Source organism: Lonchura striata, chromosome 5, assembly GCF_050655825.1.
Source record: "Lonchura striata isolate lonStrDom1 chromosome 5, ASM5065582v1, whole genome shotgun sequence".
Classification (NCBI taxonomy): Eukaryota; Metazoa; Chordata; class Aves; order Passeriformes; family Estrildidae; genus Lonchura; species Lonchura striata.
Window position 1 is genome coordinate 66,958,389 of NC_140707.1, and position 18,158 is coordinate 66,976,546.

At 43.3% G+C, this 18,158-nt stretch overlaps 1 protein-coding gene across 2 annotated transcripts in view; it reads right to left on the reverse strand.

Annotated features, from left to right (window-relative positions):
* Positions 1-4,489, reverse strand: part of MTHFD1 (methylenetetrahydrofolate dehydrogenase, cyclohydrolase and formyltetrahydrofolate synthetase 1) — a 39,722-nt gene extending 35,233 nt beyond the window's left edge. For both annotated transcript variants that reach the window (XM_021554539.4, XM_021554537.4), the window contains exon 1: positions 4,355-4,489. Coding sequence is in view for 1 of the 2 variants with exons in the window: in XM_021554537.4 (XP_021410212.2) it covers positions 4,355-4,395 (41 nt within the window). In the remaining variant the exon portion in view is untranslated. The remainder of the gene's footprint in view (positions 1-4,354) is intronic.
* Positions 4,490-18,158: the final 13,669 nt, after the last annotated feature.

Below are 18,158 nucleotides of genomic sequence, written 5' to 3' on the forward strand. Positions count from 1 at the left end.
GCTCCCATGACCAACACCATAATGTGATAAAACAAGCTTTCCCATCTCCAAACCACCACAGTAGCACAGCCTAGCTCAGGACAACTGCCTCATCTTAAAATGCAGTGAGGAGACTGCAAAAAAGAATGTCACAGATCATCCCACTTGCACCCAAAGGAGGCACAGAGGCAGCTCTCCTGAAGGAAGTCACAGGTTGGCTCAATGAGTGGCACCAGGATAGGAAATACCTTGGGAAAGACCATCTGAACACTGCTGGCAATTCAACAGATGGCTCCAGTTCCAGGAAGACATCATTTAGAGCTGGAATGAGTTCACATGTCTCCCACCTTCTTTTCTCATGCTCCAACCATTGCATGCTCCTGGCACACTGTCCTTATCTCCTAGGAAAAATGCCTGCTACCTTCTACAACTTCCACACTCACAAGGTTTTTTAACCACCTTTTTGGTTGTGTCAGCACAAATACATGCATGAGCTCTCTTCAGACCAGGTAAACACATGAAGACATTTCTGCTTTTTTGGATGCTTTTTCATCATGTCCAGAATTTCAGTCCAAGGTGGGTCTGAGAGACAGGCAGCAATTGAGAAACTCGGCAAATGTGGATGACTGATAACAGAACAACAGAGTTTAATTCAAAGCTGAGTCTTTAAAACTTAGGAGACCTTGCCCCAAACATGAGTTATGATACCATGTTCCCATGCTGCAGTATGCATGCAGGCCTGTTTCCCAAAATACTGCATATAATACCCTACTATCAGGTGATTTAATCAGAGGAAAACATAGAACAATAGGTAAGGACTCAATCCACCTTTGGACTGAGTGGCTGCAAGCACTCCAGACAATACTCTAGGCCCTATCTACAAAGGTTTGCCTTCTGAAGAAATCAGATTGAGATTTTACTAATTCCACAAAGGGGGACACAGCAGTCCCCACATGTTCTTTACCTTCCCTGCAAGCTGGTGCTGATGTGCACAGATCACAGATCTGTGGCCCTGTTCTCCACCAAACAGGGAGAATGCTCTAAAGAGTTGATAAGAGAGAAGAAAACAGAGTCCCATTTTTTTTTAAACTGTGTCTGCACAGCACTGAACTCAAGGGTTCTTGCTTGTGTTTGGGGCCACCAATAGCACTGGCAGTTCACTTTAACTCAGCCCATCCACAGTGTGGGACCCTTCAGTGCAAGCCTGATACACTGTGGGTATGATCTGGTAAAAAAGAAAGCTCAGAGATCAGGGGATTTTTTTCACTTCAGACTAGATTCACCTGGAAGTACAATAGGAACCCAAAAAAACCAAATAAGGCCAAGGAGTTGTTTACTGCACTGTTACCTCTAGTTAACCTGGATCAGTTACCTCAGTTACCTGATCACCATTTTACTGAGCACTCTAAACCCAAAGCACTACCTGGCCCATCCCTAGGGGCTAACTCCTCCCTGCCATCACAACTCATCAGCCACTCTTCCAGAGCAGAAATGTTGGTCCACTCCTGGTCCTACCAACCAATTCAGGCCTAGCCAGAGGTTTCCACACCTGGACTCTTTCAGATGGTAAAGCCTGAACACACAGCTCACTGCAGGGCACATAAACTGTACAGAGTCACTATCGTGTTTTGCCCTGATTATCTCTTTAGACACAGAAACAGAGATTGCTTTTTCTTCCGGGAATACCAGCAATAAAAGGTGGAGAATATTGTATTTTTATTACCTTCAAACCACCATATCCTGCATATTTAAAGCACTGCTTTTCTTCCTCCCATTAGTCATTTGTTTACTGTACTGTTATACAATAACTCATCTTTTGTAACTCATTTGCCAATGAGGCAAATTTAACTTGTAGCAAAATCTAAGGCAGAATTACTGAACAGCCACTCAGAGAAGAGAAAAGCCATCCTGAGGTAACCAGCCAACTCAGATGGATGCAGAACCCATCCAATACTTAATATATTTCACAGACTATGTAAGCGTCTTGTTTGTACTGACAGAAGCAGACTACATGCACTTTGATGTTGATACATTAACATCAACACCAAAATCCCACAGAGAAAACAATGCCTGCTGTGCTCTCCTTCCCATGCTCAGCCTAAACACATTTTCCATCCTCACAGGTAATACTCAAAGCCACTGAAAATGTCCATTTTCCTTCGTACCTCTTTTGAGCCTTCCAAAGGTGTGAACTAGCTTTATCACTTCATCAAGTTTTCCTTATTTATAGAGGCAAGGAAACTATTTCAAAGTATTTATTCTCTTTTTATATGTCTCACAAGAATAAGAATGCCAGTATCTACCTGATATTTGTTTAAATAGCTGGCATGATTGTGAATTAGGTATTTTTTCATCTATTTTCAGGAAGGAGTGCTTGGTGGCTGGAGGAGAAAGTTCGCAATGCTTATGAGCTTTGATTTAAAACACACACAGAAATCCAGCATTACATAGCTGAACACTACTTGTTCGATTCAACTCATTTGTCAATATTTGACCAACTTACAAAATAAACCTTTTTCTTGATTAAAGGGTAAAGTAACAAAATCCACCCCCTACAAGACAATAGCTGAAAACATTTTGCCGTTGATGCAAAGTCAGGGACGTTCCCTTTCTACAACAGGCAGATCAGTTGTAAATTCCTAGAAAAACCACATGCCTATCACTCCTGCTGCTGCCAGACTCTGGGCCTGGAAGAAAGGGACAGCTGTCTCCAGGGTGGACACCTCAATTTCTCATGACTCCTTCAAGTACTCCACCAGAAAAAGGCAGAACTACCTAAGGCCCATAGGGAAGAGGTGATGCTTTTGCTATACTGAACATAAACACAGCACAAATAAAGGAACTGAAAGACAGCTGAGCAACTGCAATTATTTTTCCATTTTGTGGTTTCTTCAGGTCAAGATTTGATGACTCTGGAAGTCAGACTTCAGCCAAGCACCTTAAGAGATGTGCTGGAAGTTAATAAAATCTTTCTCCTGCATGTGCCTGTTAAAAGCTCATGCCTCTTCGCAAGTATTTGCACATCATGAATGTCCTCTGAGAACTGGTAGTTTATAGCTGCTACTGTAGTACAGAAAACAAACAGAAATAAAAAATTTCACCCCTTTATCTTTAAAATTAAGTAATGCAACATGCCATGCCAAGGAAGCTAGAAGTTTTAATGTGAATTATCACTATACCCAAACTAGCATCTTTCCAGGACCTATTGCACTTCAGGGTGACTTTCTATGACAGGAAAGAAACCTACAACAGGCAAATCACGAAGTCCCACCAGCAGCAAGCACAGGCATTACAGTGCCAAAAGCACCAGATGGAATGAAGCATGTAAAACTGAGAGACTGCCACACACAGGTGGTACTGGCTCCAAAACTACCAGGTAAAAAACATGGAAGCAGCTTTTCCTCATGGATATTCAAAGTCAAGGCACATTGGGCCTACTTTTCCAAACCTATGCATTCTATGTAAAGCAAAAGCTAAGAGCAATACCTAAGAGGAGGGCTATCTGCTTTGCTGAGATTACTTTATACCTTGCAAGTGTTTTCTGTCAGAATTCCCTGATTATATTGGCAGGGGATACCCAATGATCTACCTAACTAAACCCTGTTTCCACAGAATATAACAGAACCACTACAATGAATTTCTCTCAGGATTAGGGAAATTTATTTGGCTGTCTTACAAATGTGTATGTTGAGTGGCAGGAGGAAAAACTGGTTTTTTTTAAAAGATGCTATGCAGGCTCACCTATACCCAGGGCTTGCCAGCTAAGTAACTGCTGAAAAGTATGAGAATACTTTTTCTTTCAAGGTCTCCCAAATCTTTTAAATAGCTTTGGCAGGGGACTTGTGAACATTCAGCTGTGTGCGATCCAATATGTGGATTAACTCATTTTGCTTTAAAGAGGAGCAGTCAGTGCTTATGGAGTATGAAAACAGAGCCCATACTTAAAGCACATGTTCCCAGCTCCTGCTCATAAAGCATCCCAACAGCCCAGCCTGCACACAGCGAAGCTGTAGGTCAGGGGGTGTAGGTCACATCTCTCATCTCACCGATGCTGAGCGGGCACCAGCGCGTCCTGGGGCTGCCGAAGAGACCCCAGCAGGCGCAGCGCTGGTACGGGGGAGCACCGGCAGCACTTTGCACTCTCCTCCAGACCTTTAACACCGCACTTCGGCCAGTAGCTCCCGTTTACAGCCAGCTTTGGCTGCAACGCAGTGAAAAAGTTTAGTGTCTCCAAACCTGCTTGGTGCACAGAGGCAGAGTGAAAACCGCCATCCCGCTGCCGGCACACCCGGGGGCCGCCGAGGCCACAGCGCAGAGCAGAACCCCGCGGCTCCCGGACTGGGAACCCGGCCGTGCCGCGGGCCCCGCTACGTACCCAGAGACAATCTTGCCGCTGAGGATCTCGGCGGGGGCCATGGCGAGGGCGGGCGAGCAGCGGGCCTGCAGAGCCGAGCGCGGCGGGACTCCGGCGCCGTCTGCGGGACGCGCCGCTCCCGCGGCCGCCTCACGTGGCGCCGAACTTCCCGCGGCCGCGGCCCCGCCGCGCAAGCGCCGCCCCCGCCCCGCCCGCCCCGCCCGCCCGCGGCGGAGCGCGCTGAGGGAGGCGGCGAAATGGCCGCCGAAACGCGCTCTGAGGCGGCGCGTCCGAGACCTGCCCGGTCCCCGCTCCGCTGAGCTGGGCTGTGAGCAGCTAATAAATGGTGTTGTAAATGAGAATTTATTCAGCCAAATTAAAAATAATTTTATTAGCGGTCAAATTCTATCTAGCCAGGCACAAGGAAAGGACAGAGCCGAGCCCGGGGTCGGCCCTGGGTGTGCAATAAGGAGGCAGCCTCAGCACCCCTATGCCCACACACCTCCAGCCTGGCCCAAGTGGTTTTTATAGGGAAAATTCCGCCTGAGGCCAAGATTTCAGCAATCAGTCTTTTCTTCTATTCAGAGTCCATAGGTTAATAAGATTCTCTTTTTTGGTGATGAGAAGAAGTAATTTAATATCCGGGTAGGTGAATTCCTGATGAGATTTTACGGGAAAGCTGCATTCACATGGATCTGTTTGAGGATTTCCATGAGATCCATCTCGGGCCATTCATGCGACGATCAGCACCGATGATCAACACCTGGAGTCCAGCCATGACCCATCTCCTAGCTGAGCCACATCCTGTTACTTGTAAATCAGTTTCCAATATACACCCAGTCTCGCCTGCAAAGGGAGGGGAACTAATACAAACGGGCATCATCTAACAAGTATCTAATATTACATATTTCATACAAGGAATGGCACGAATTATATTTACTACACATATCAATAGGAAAATTGCACATTGATGTAAGATAGTGTGTTTCTTATCCCGTGGTTCTCGTTACAGGTCGTGCCGAGAGTAGAAGTGAAGAGCAGAATCACAGATGCACGGAATGGTTTGGGTTGCAAGGGAATTAAAAGATGATTAAGTTTCATCCCCCCAGCCATGGGCACCTTCCACCGGACCAGGGTGCTCCAAGCCCTGCCCAACCTGGCCTTGAACACTCCCAGCCTCAGCTGCTCTGGGCATCTCCACCCTCACAGGGAAGAATTTCTCCCCAATACCTAAATCTACTCACTTTTCAGTTTGAAGCCATTCCCCTTTTGTCCTATTGCTACATGCCCTTGTAAAGTGTGAAAAATGCATATTTTATGATTGGCTTTTCACAAATACTGCAATGAATGTTATATGTGTAATGTTAGAAAGTTAGGCTGTATTAGTTCTCTTAAGTAGTGTGTTAAATATATTTTTATGTTACAACACAATGTTAAAATAGAAACTAAGCTATGTAAGATACTTTTTAACTAGCTCAAGAAAGAGATGAGATAATCGAGAAACTTCGCACAGAGATAACGGCAACAGGGCACATAAAGAGTTACAGCCCCCTTATCAGAAAAGACAAACATCCTTCCACCTTCTCTCCATCTTTATGGAACCACAAGGATTATGGGGAAGAAGTTGACAAAAACCATAAAAATTCTTAATTTGAAAAGAATTTATGCATCATATATGAGATATATGAATATGCAACAGGCTATTGCTTTTAAGGGTTATTACTTTGTTTGCAAGGCATGATTTTGGCAGCTTAGTGCCCAAAAACATCCAGACATCCATAATTCTTTGCTTTTTATTGTCTTGTAGTGTCCTAATCCTCATTGTCCAAATTTTTATTGCTCTAGTAATTTATTTATTACTCTAGTAATTTTATTACTATTTTTATAACTATTTTATTACTAATAAACTTTTAAGATTTTAAAAAAGAAGTGATTGTTGTTTTTCACATAAAGCATCACTCATTTGCATAAAAACAAGTAATTTTAGTTTTCAGGATTTCAGCACATTTGTCCAATATAGAGTTGCCAAACCAGTGGCTGACCAGAAAGAGGGCAATGAAAAGGAGGTTGGGATTATGGTCTAAATTCATAAGAGTTTTCAAGAGTGAGAAACAGGTTCCTAACAGTGGCCTCCAAGGGATGTATTTGCACTAAATAATCCCATTTTGTGTTTCCTTTAATGCACTAAAAAGTGACATCTTTTCTGCTTTCTTTATCCTGTGCTTCCTTTTTTTTTTTTTTTTTTTTTTGAGGCAGAGATTGCTACTTTGGGTGATTAATTTACCTTAACAACATGTTCTAATTGTAGGGTAAAAGGTCAGATATTTCCCCTTAGGAGTGACTTGCAAAAGAGAGAAAACATTGTCGTTTGAGGCTTTTATATATTAAATAAAAAAACCCTCAAAAACATAGAAATGAGTGCAAAGAGCTATAAGAAACTTCTTTTCCGCCTTCATTCCCCCCCTGTATTTCCTGGAATGCAGCAACAGGCACTTGCAGTATTATACAGTCAGAAAATAAGATAATGCAATTGGTCAAGAGGAGTGATTTTTCTAGGCTGCTTAAAATTCTGTGCCTTAGTTGTTTCTTCTGTTGCCTCATCTGAGGCCTGAACAAACTCTTGGAGAACACAATGACCCAGTGCTAAGGAAAAAAACCCCACAAAACATGAACTCTTCTCCTAAGGACTGGATAAGCTCACAAAAACAACTTTTGTCAAAAATAGACCTAACACTCAGGATTACAGTGTAAAAATATCAGATGGAAATAAAAAAAAGCCCTTTTGTTCAAAATATTCAAGTGACCTTACTTGCAGAGTGAGCAGAAAACACTGTTGCCATCAGGAGCTGGGATTTCTACCCAGAGCTGCTAATTTGTATGATTTACATGTGTGAGAGCAATAAACCTTCCTTCTTGCTTTTCTTAATGCCCCAGCTTTTGAATAATACATATGCCATGATGACAGATAAAACTTTGAATATTGCCCGAATTTATTGCAGGAAAGGAACTAAGAATACTTCCAAACAACTAACAACTTCTGCTATCACTTCTTCAGTTTTGATCCAGATTCTAATTTTCAGTAAGGGACAGACTCATGAATTTTAAATATACTTATGCCAGAAAATCAGACTAACCTTCTTATGTCAGAGCAGGAAGTCCTTTTGTATTTCTAACTTGTCTAATGTGGCAGTCAAGATGGGATTTTTCATCAGAAGTTGTGCACATCATGTCTCTAGTAAGAACATGTTCTTTAACATTTATTCATAATTTTCATCCTGACATCAAAACACTGGAAAAGGAGGGGCAAAGAAACAGAAAAGGGATTGTGTGATGAGAAATGGCTGAGCAGACTTTTCTGCCCAGCTTAGAGCCATATCCAGCCCTGAAATGCGGTAAAAAAGTTAAAGTTCCTATTCATGTATAGGAACTCTGAGAGAAACACAGTGCAGAGGAGACAAACATTGTGAAAATATTTACGAAGTTGACAGCAAAAAGCAATGTTTTATGCATTCAGTATCAAAGCAGGCTTACTACTCAAGGTTGTTAGGATAGGGATAAGAACAGTTACTTTGGGATAGGCTGAAGCCTCAGTGTCAGAGAGTTCTCTCTGCTCTGAGTGTTGGTCCAGCACAGTTGTTCTCCCTCCCTCACCTCCCTGCCAGGATCCCTGGGTTTGATTTGGCAACTCCCACAGTGTGACTGTTTATCTTTGCATCCACCCCCTCTTACCCAACATGTCAAAAGTTATGAAGCTTGTTCTTTTGAAAAGCACTGAGGACTGCAAAATACACGCCAGAAAGACTTTCAATGTTATTGGTGAGCTAACAGCTGTGCCTCTGATGACACAGGGCTCCAGAACCTGTGATTTGTCATAAGAAACTGATCCCAAACCATCAAAGTGAGGAAGAATGTGAAGCTTTGCTTTAGCCATTAGGTGAGATGGTGGCTAGAACAGGACATTGTCTCTAGTAAAGGGGAGGAACAGACAAGTTAGGTTTGTTTTATAAACCATGGTAAGAAAACGGATTTTGAGAAAACCTGTTTTCAGGAGCACACCAGAAAACCAGTATTAGACTTTGATATTCAAATGTTTATGAGGAACTTTTTGTGCTTAAAGATGCCCCGCTGAACAATGAACGACATTACCCAAGAATGTACCTTTATCTACCATGAGGAGGGACACAACTTTGTCATGGGTCAACAGTGACACATTTAAACACATGGAGTTAAAACCTGTGCAGGGTATTTTCATCATGGGTATTTTCATCGTAGGTATTTCTGGCAGAAAGGCAAAGCTGGTTGTGCCCCACAAAGTTGCAGTAACAGACAGAGCTCTCAAATGCTTTTCTTACCCCTGTCTCCAGTTTGCTGATAACTTGCCTATCATGCAGGGGTTTTGTATTGACCATTGTTTATCTGTCACTCTAAAGACAGCAGTAACAGTTCAGATTATCTCTGAATTTCCACTTGTGTTACTATGCCAGTGACACAAATTTGTGTGTAGTTGAGTGAATTTTCCATTGGCTGTTTTTCTTGTTCTTCCAGCTAGCTTCCTTTAGCTACATCATCTAACCTTCACACAGAAATCCAGCAGTTCCCATTGACCTCCTAGGGATCCTGCATAAGGCCTTGGTAACAATTTAAAGAATTTTGTGTCATGCTTGATTCCACTGAGAAGAGTGCCAGAGTGCTTGATAAATGTGGGCCCTAGGTTATCCCAACGCTTTGATAGCAAGAGAGTATTCAGATCAAAGAGACTATTTTCTAAGTAGTTCCCTCTCCCACATAGTAACCATTCCTAATACTCTACAGCATGTTAGGGCACTCTGTGCAGCAAGTAAAAGCCAAATTCACTGTCCCAACCTGCTTGTGAGTCATGTATTACCACATTTTTTCAGATAAGGTAGATGAGAAAGAAGGGAATATTGATTGCCTAAAGCAGAATACAAACTGAAGCAATGGAGCTGTGATTAACTACCTTGACATTTCTACCTCCTCCTAATTCTCCTTGGGTAAAAATTTTTAATTAACAGTATGTGGGTACAGAGGACTTCTCCCTTCTTTTGCCTAAGAGCTGAGTGATTTGTCTGGTAGTTACACCAAGAACTGCTCCATTAATAAATGGGGCAGAGCCTGATGAGGCACACTGTCCAGAAACACATTGCTTATGTTTGCCCTGAAGCTGTGGAGTGTGTCCATTCCCTTATGCTCAGATGCATCAGGGAAGAAAAGCAGTGATTGCAGTGTTTTAATCTCACAAGTCGGCAGAGCTCTAGTGCCTGTCCTGCACATCTTTGGGAGAAAGATTTGTCAAAAGAACAGCAAGGGTGGGTCATGTCTGCTGCTGTGAGCTCTCTCTGAGCTTCCTGATTCATAAACCAGCTGGAGATCTCATTAGAAAGTCTGTGGAATGAAATGCTCCGTCTTTTGTTCCTGTCTCCAAGGCCTTTACATAATCCAGCAAGGCAGTGGATATGTCAGCCATAGCTGGCAAGAAGCACAGTAAGGAACTTTCTGGTCCTCTCTGTTGTTTGAAGCTTTTTATGTTGACATCTGTAGCCTGAGCACCCAGGTGCAGGTGCTTGTATATGTTGTAATTCTGTTCTGGAGCCCCAGTGTTTTCCAGATAAAAATGTGATCAGCCTGTGCTCCAAACTGTTCCTGAGACAGAGACACTGGCTGGTGCTGCCTGGGCCACGGGAAGATTCAGAGCCTGTAGACTTGCAGTGGCATGGAAATATAGTGAGCTCAGCAGGGAGAAGTCTGCTTGGCCTGTGATTCCTCTTTATGGCCTAGAAACCAGGAGAAGAAAATTAATAATCCTTCCATGAGGAGCTGTGCCAAGCTGGGATGTTGCTGGCATCCCTTGTGCCCGCCAGAGCAGCATAGGACTGGCAGACACATTCTGTGAAGGAGAATTGGCCAATTTGTCCACTTGCCATCGGGCAAACAACATCTCTTGAGAGCCCTGTGAGGTGGGGAATGGAGGAATCTGGTGGGCTGTTGGTGTCCTGCCAAACTGCACCACAGGGTGCATGTAGCAGAGCCTGTGCTGAGCATCTGGATGAGCTCAGACTTTCTTTCTAACTGTCCCAAATATCACCATGACATAAAAATGTGCTTCTGAGCTTGGACTGGAAACCAGGCAGCTTGACTGCAAGATGAATTTGGGCTTAAAGCTGAACAGACGGGCTTAGAGTGAGTGAACAGCATTACACAGGAGTAGTGGGTGGTCCTGTCTGGGAGCCAGACACCACCAAATCCTGTCTCACTCCCCTCCACATCTGGACAGGGGAGAGAAAATATAACAATGAAGTTCATGAGTTGAGATATGGACAGAGAGAGATCACTCATCAAATACTGTCATGGGCAAACTGGACTCCAATTAGAGCTATCAGTTGAATTTATTACTGACAAAATCAGAATAGGATAATGAGATGCAGTGTAAGACCTTAAAGACCCCTTCCACCAACCTTTTTTTCCTTCCCAGCTCTAACTCCTCCCGATCAGTGGTGCAGACAGATGGGAATGGGGGTTATGGTCACTTCATCACACATTGCTGCTGCACTGCTCAGGAAGAGGAGTCCTTCCCCTGCTACAGTTCTCCATGAACTTCTCCAGTGTGAGATCATCCTGTGGGCAACACTTCTCTTCAGTCTGCTCCAGAGTGGGCAACTCTTCCATGTGGTCAGTCCTTCAAGGATGGGCTGCTCCAGCGTGGGCTCCATGCCATAGAGTCCTGCCAGGACACCTGCTCCAGTTGGGCTCCTCTCTCCACCGGCTCCTGCCAGGACCCTGCTCCAGCACAGGCCTCCCACAGGGTCACAGCCTCTTCTCAGACACCCCCTTGCTCTGGTTTGGGTTTCCTCCAGGGGTTTCAGGTGGATCTCTGCATCCCTGTGCTCCTCCATGGGCTGCAGGGGCACAGCTGCCTCACCATGGTCTGCACCACAGGCTGAAGGGGAATCCCAGCTCTGGTCCCTGGAGCAGCTCCTGCCCCTCCTTCTCCACTGACCTTGGTGTCTGCAGAGCTGTTCCCATCATATAATCTCATCCTGCTCTTCTCTGGCTGCAGTTACATCTGAACAATAACTTATTTCTTCTTCTTAAATATGTTATGACAGAGATTGCTATCACAGAGATACCACACAGATTCCTAATTGGCCCAGCCTTGGCCAGCAGCACATCCAGCTTGGAGCTGCCAGGGATTGCTGGACAGCCACCCCTGTAGCACCCCTGCTACTAAAACTAGACCATTCAAACCTAATGCAGCAGGTCCATACCAAACTTCCCAGTCCATGGTCTGGTGCTGATCACTTCAGTCCTCAGGGTTAATGGCAGATGTGAGGACAATTTGCTCTAACAACTGCCATCTTTGGCATTGTGCTTTGTATAATCTAAAATTTAAGGTGTTTGAAGCCTTGTTAGCTGGAGTACTTTCCTGTTTTTTTTTGTTGTTTTGTTTGTTTGTTGTTTTTTTTTTTACAGTTCTTGCAGGTGCCTACTGCATGTTCTTAATACTCTGGGCTGGAAGGGCAAATATATGAACATGAGCCAGTGTCCTGTTTCTACAGTGCTCCCTATAGCTATACTACTGGAAATGTCTGAAGGGAAGAAGAAAAAGTCTTCATGTATGAAGAAATCAGAAGATGTGGGCATAGTTTAAGTGTCCATGCCTCTCTGTTACTTTCTAAGGAAGACAGAGTGAACTCTAGAGATTTTAGCACTCCTTAGGTGGAGTTGGCTGCTACGCATTAGGGATTTGATTGTATGAGTGGTCCCTTCAGAAATTATCCATTTTGGAACATATGAGACATTCATAATAGCTTTATAAAAATGGTTCCTGGACTTATTTTAGCAAGCTTTGGCAATGTTGTTCTTCTTTTCAGTCCTGACCTCTGGATCCATCTGTCCTCTGTGCTGTAGGGGCAGCTGAGGATGGAAGGGACCTCTTGAGAACTGCTGGTCAAACTTGCTCTACTTTGAGCAGGGTCAGCAAGATCTGTCCAGAACTTTGAAGATGACCAAAGATGCAGAGCCCATAACCTCTGTGGGAAACCTATTCCAGTGTCCAGCCACCCTCACATCCCCTTTATTGTTGTTGCTTTTCCCCTTTTGTCTCAGCTATTGCCTCCTTGAACCATTTACACTGTGCTCTCTGCTCTGGCCATCTCTAACATTTTCACCTCTGCCTCCTCAGGCCCAGCTCATTCTAGGGATCTCTGAGCCAAACCAGAGCAGGGGCTAATCCCACCACAGGACAATATTCCTAGGAAGCTTTTCTTCTTGGTACAACTTGAATGTATGCTTTGACCAGCCAGGAAGCTGAATTTATTTTATAAACCCTTAGCATTGCGTATCAACAAAACCTTTCTGAATCAGCTTTACAGAGCAGAATGGACACTTAATTAGTACATGAAAAGGACAACATAACCTCCAATCAGTTTCTCCTTGTAAAACTTCAATTTTTTTTCAGTGCTGTATTTTAAGAAGTGCAGAATGTTATTTTGTTTTCTTTTGAGGGATTTGTTACATCAAGGTTGCTATCATGAAGGAAATAGGCTAAAATTCAAGTCAGCCTGATTACTTTTTAATCTAGAGTTTACTGGAGACTTTGTACGCCCACATTAAGTGCCCAGTGAGAGCTAATGTTTCTGATGGGAGGAAGAGGGGTTTTCCTGAAGATACAGGCAGCAAACACTGCTCATGACAATTCCGAAGTGAAAAAATTATGTCAAATTCCCCCGAATTCACAGATCTCAAATACTTAATTGTGGCAGATTAAGAAATGACAAATAGAGTTGAGTAATACGAAGAGTACCCACACCAAACCCCATCCTTGGGCCAACCATCCAAGCTTTGACCAAGATAACAGGCTAAAAAGCCCCTTGTTTGGTTTTGGGTGTCACTCTGCTATGGCAGGATCCTAGGTCAGTGCTGTTCCTGCTGTGGTGTTGTGATGGAACACGCTGTGACATCCCAGCCCACTGAAGTGGGTGAGAACCTTGCCATTTGTTCTATCACTGTCAGTGATTTCTGTTATCACAGGTGATGCAACATCTGTGGTACAATGATACAAATGTCACAATGTAGGTGTTTAACCCCGTGGAGAAAAAAAGCTAACAAACCGTAACAGCAGCTGCCAGCCAAGGCAAATAAAACTTGGAAGAAGGAAAGCTGCTTAGGATTTTTTTAAAAACTTTTATAGATTTCTATTCTTGTTATATAGCTCTGAAGAAGAATTAGTCATCTTTTCTTAAATAGTGAGAAACATTTTGGTTATATCACAAGCTCAAAGTAAATGCTCCTCACACAGCAAAAGCATGAATCAGTGCTTCTTTCCTGGAAAAATATTAATTTTACAGAGAACTTCTTTAATTTTACTCTGTGAGGTCTAGATGGGGCTACCTGGCAGCTATGTCCACATTCCCTGTGGTCTGAGCCCTCTGGAAGTCGAGAGGCCAGCTGAAAGCAATCACTTCAAATGTGGTTTTAGATTTCCTGAATATGTCCCTGACTGCACAGGTATGGCAGATACTGCATTTGGTAATGGTGAAGGTCAGCACAAGCTGAAAATCTGCACAGATCAGAAAGCACATTGTAAGCTGTGTAACAAATGTCACAAGTTCACTCTCTCTGTGCTTTTACACAAAACACCAACAGCTGTGTTTAAACAATCCTGAAGGACTCGTGGTAAAAGGCAGTGCTGTGTTTTCCAGTTCTGTGGGAATGATGGATATGAACTGAACCTTTCCCCACCCTCTCGTGACAAGTGGCAGTGACAGCACTTGCTGAACACATGCAGACAGTGGCAGTATTCCCAGGGAAGTACATTCTCCCCTTAGTTTCAGGAGTGGAACTGGCTTGAATATTTTGCCCAAGGCCTTTCCATGCTCCCAATTCTGCTTGGAGGGAGCCAGTTATTTATAGAAAGCAGCATGAGTTCTCCTGTATCGATCTCTTCCTTGCAAACCATTGCTCTTCAATAAATATTTTGGCAGTGCCATGTCCTGCAAGTGGTAATATTGTCAGGAGTCTCTCTTGGAAGAGTCCAGATAGCCTACAGCTTATTTGGAGAGTTCTCTACACCATTTAAAAAAAAAAAAAAGAAAAAAAAAACAAAAACGGAAACATTAGACTAAATTCAACTGCCTGTGAATTAAGCACAACATGCCGCTCAAGCATTTGTAGAATTAATCTGGTAAAATCAAAAATGTCAAAAGACAAAGCAGTTTCCCAATGCCTGGTGTGAGATCTTTAGGCTGAGAATCAACAATAGAGTGGTTTTCCTTGCCAGGTGACCTTTGTTTTGTTGGGTTTTTTTTTCTTTTTTTTTTTTTTTTGCCAGGTGCTTTGGTTTTCTCCTCAGAACCCCTCCTATAGCTGTAAGAAGAAAATATGTTACACAGTTTTCTATCAGAGTATTTCAGTACTGTGTTTACACTTCAACATGTAATAAATGTGCTCCACTGTACACTGACTTTAATGACCACATGGCCCTTGCACGGCAGAACAGAGAGACTGGACCTGAGGTAGATGCTCAGTAAGTTGTGCAGAGGTGGGTGCTCAGTAAATTGTGCAGAGGTAGATGCTCAGTAAATTGTGCAGAAGTAGGTGCTCAGTAAATGTGCAGCTGAAGTTGTTACTCAGATGTTCGACACAAAGGGGAGCTCTGGTAACAGAGAAGAGAAACTTGCCCTGCATCATCCGTGGACACTGACCCGGAAAGGATGGTGTAAGGCTGCTCCCAGCATTAGTCTGCTCCTACGGCTTTATTTGCAAAACCTAAGTGTATTTATCTCATTTGCTAATAAAGAGCTCTTTTTGTGCAGGCAGCTAAAGCCTCTACAGCTGGTGAGATAATCGCCTGTGTCTGTGTGCTACGGAGCTCCTGCCTGTCTGGCAGAAGACAAAAGATTTCTTTTTGTCTTTCCCATCTTTTAGGTTTCAGCCCCAGTTCTACTCACTACAGATTAGTTCAGTCCCTATGACTCCTTGGTTTGTGCTAAGTCTGAAAAACAGGGTACATACTTTATCAAGGTCCTGTTATAAAATGATCTTACATGTTGTTTTTCACAAAGGAAACAAAACAGTTTAATTTAATTAATTAATTTCTGTTTTCCTATGGGTAGAATAAAGGCAGAAGGAAAGTTAAAAGTTGCATAAATTTTTGGGCACTGCAAAATAATTGTCAGGGAGCAGCAAGGGCTGGTTGCTCCATAAGGGAAGAAGAGCCAGGAGCAGAGGTGATTCCAGCCTGGTGAGTGTCCTCACTGATGGCTGAACTTAGACTCATGGAATGGTTTGGGTTGGAAGAGACGTTAAAGACAACATTGCTCCAAACCCCCTGCCATGGGCAGGGACACCTTTCTTTAGACCAAGTTGTTCAAAGCCCCATCCAACCTTTGATGGGGAAGCATCCACAGTTTCTCAGAGCAACCTGTTCCAGTGTTTCACCACCCTCTGAGTAAAGAACTCCTTCCTAAATCTAATCTAAATCTTTCATCTTTTTGTTTAAAACCACTGCCCCTTATCTTATCACTATCTGCCTGAGTAAAAGGTCACGCTTCCTTATTTTTATTACCCCCTTTGGGTACTGGAATGTGCTCTAAGTTCACACTGGAGTCTTCTCTTCTCCAGGCTGGACAATCCCAGCTCTCTCAGCCTGTCTTTTTAAGAACAATCCCTTTATGTCTTCACGTCCTGTCTGAATGTGGTGGACAGAGATGGATGATGATAACAGAGGTCATCAACAGTCCCAGATCAGGCAAGTAATGAACCAAACCCAGGGTCCAAACTCAGATCCAGAGCAAATGGAGACAGGTTTATAGACAAGGCTGGTACATGGGTCCAAAGTCCATTAAGGATACCGGGACAATGACAGGATGGGGACAAGCTAAAATGTGCATTTTTGGGGTCCATCCACCTGTGGCACAGCTGCATGGCCTCTCCAGGACACCAGGTGTGAGACCAGACTGGGGACATGTTTGAGTTTAACTCAGTTTGGGCAGGGGCTGCAGCCCCTGGTGGGTCTGGTCAGGATTTTCAGGAGTGGTGCAGGGCCAGCAGCCTCCCCTTCCCTCGGAGCTGCCATGGGGACACTGCATTTGCTGTGGGACAGACACCAGCACAGCGTGTAATGAACAGCCTATCTGGCAGCTGAAAGCACCCTGCCTTCAGAGGGACATCTATAAAATAAATACTGATATGCTGCATCCTGGATTACAGATCCTTCAGAGACTTGGTGAAATGGGGAAAAAAAAATTATCATTTGGGTCTTCTGTAAGATTAGTTTGTCATGATAGCGAAAAATTATTATTAATCATAGCTCTTATGGATTTTTGTCATTGGGCTTTTAAAGCCTTGCAATCTGCATTGCAGGCTTTCCCTAGCAGCAGTCTGAATGCCAGAAATTGTTTCCTCATTTACACACGAATGATAACTTGCTTAATACTTCTCATTTGCTTTTCACCCAAAGAGCACAATTAAGGAGAAACAAACTCCTTTGCTTTTTGAAGGAGTAAGACTTTGTTCTTTTACAGAAAGCAGTTTATTGTAACTGCACACTTTCTGCAGTATCTGGAGAGGTTTGAGCAGGATATTAAGCAGTTTACCTCTAGGTGTGGCAGATAATTTGTTGTGAACTCACACAGTTCATGTCATCTTTTATATTATTGTACCTCAGTTAGCCCAGTAGCACTTCTCTCCTCTGCCTGTCCAGGTTGTTTAAAGAAGGTACTGCTCAGTGTAAAGATCTCACCAAAAGTTTTTATCTGTGGAAGACATTTCTAGAGCCTGTAATCCAAAAAGATGTGATGGTTTCTTGTTTAGCTAGTACTGTCTTCATCACATCTAGGAGATCTCTGACATTTTCCTGTGGGTCTCACAGTTCTCACATTTTGTCAGGTGGAACTGTGTGATTGGGCAGGTAGAAGGTAGGGAGAAAATGGTGTCCACATGAAAACCTGGTTAGTTCTTCTGGCAAATAGAAATTTTACCTATGAATTAGGTTGCTTGTGTCCTCCCTGTTTTAGATATCCTGCATCTACTGGAAACAGTAACACGCCTCTTATTTCTGATACTAAGCCACGATTACTTGCTCCTGTTATATGGATTGCACCTGCCCATTTAGTAAATCAGATGCTTCATTTCAGCTTATGATTTTGGGTTTTCTGCAATCTAATCACGTTCTTCACAGGTATCTAGCTACATTAAAATTAGATGGACAGTTTCACACCCACAATCTCCCAGATTAAACTTGTATATCATCACAGAAATCAGAATTTCACTGTTCTTCTTTCTGGCTAGCTGGTTGTCTCCTCTGCTAGATCAGCTTAATGAAAAAGATCCCACAGAAAAAAATATTTGTTTTTGAAACTGGGACCAGCATTTCCTTTTGGCCCAAAACAATAATGGATCATCTGCAACTGCTCTTCTTTCCACTGGCCAGTGGATATTGCCAGACTGGCCAAGGCTGGTGGGACCCAGCCAGACCTGGTCCAAATAGAAATGACTTCTGGATACTCAGCAAGTGAGGAAAGCCAATCTATTATGGTATGACACTGGTGTCACTTCATCAGAAAAAACAGCTAGAAAATAACTAGGAGTGACTGATTGGATTTTGTGTTCAGTAATGTGCTAAAATAGATTAGAATTTCAAAACAATTACAGTAGCTCTAGGAGATTCATACTACATCAATTATATAAAGATATGGTAAAGACTTGTAATTTGTTACCTGGAGACTGTACCAAGCACCTCACACATGCATGGATGGGAACTCATTAACTCTCACTCCAATGAGTGCACCAAAAGTATAGCAAATAA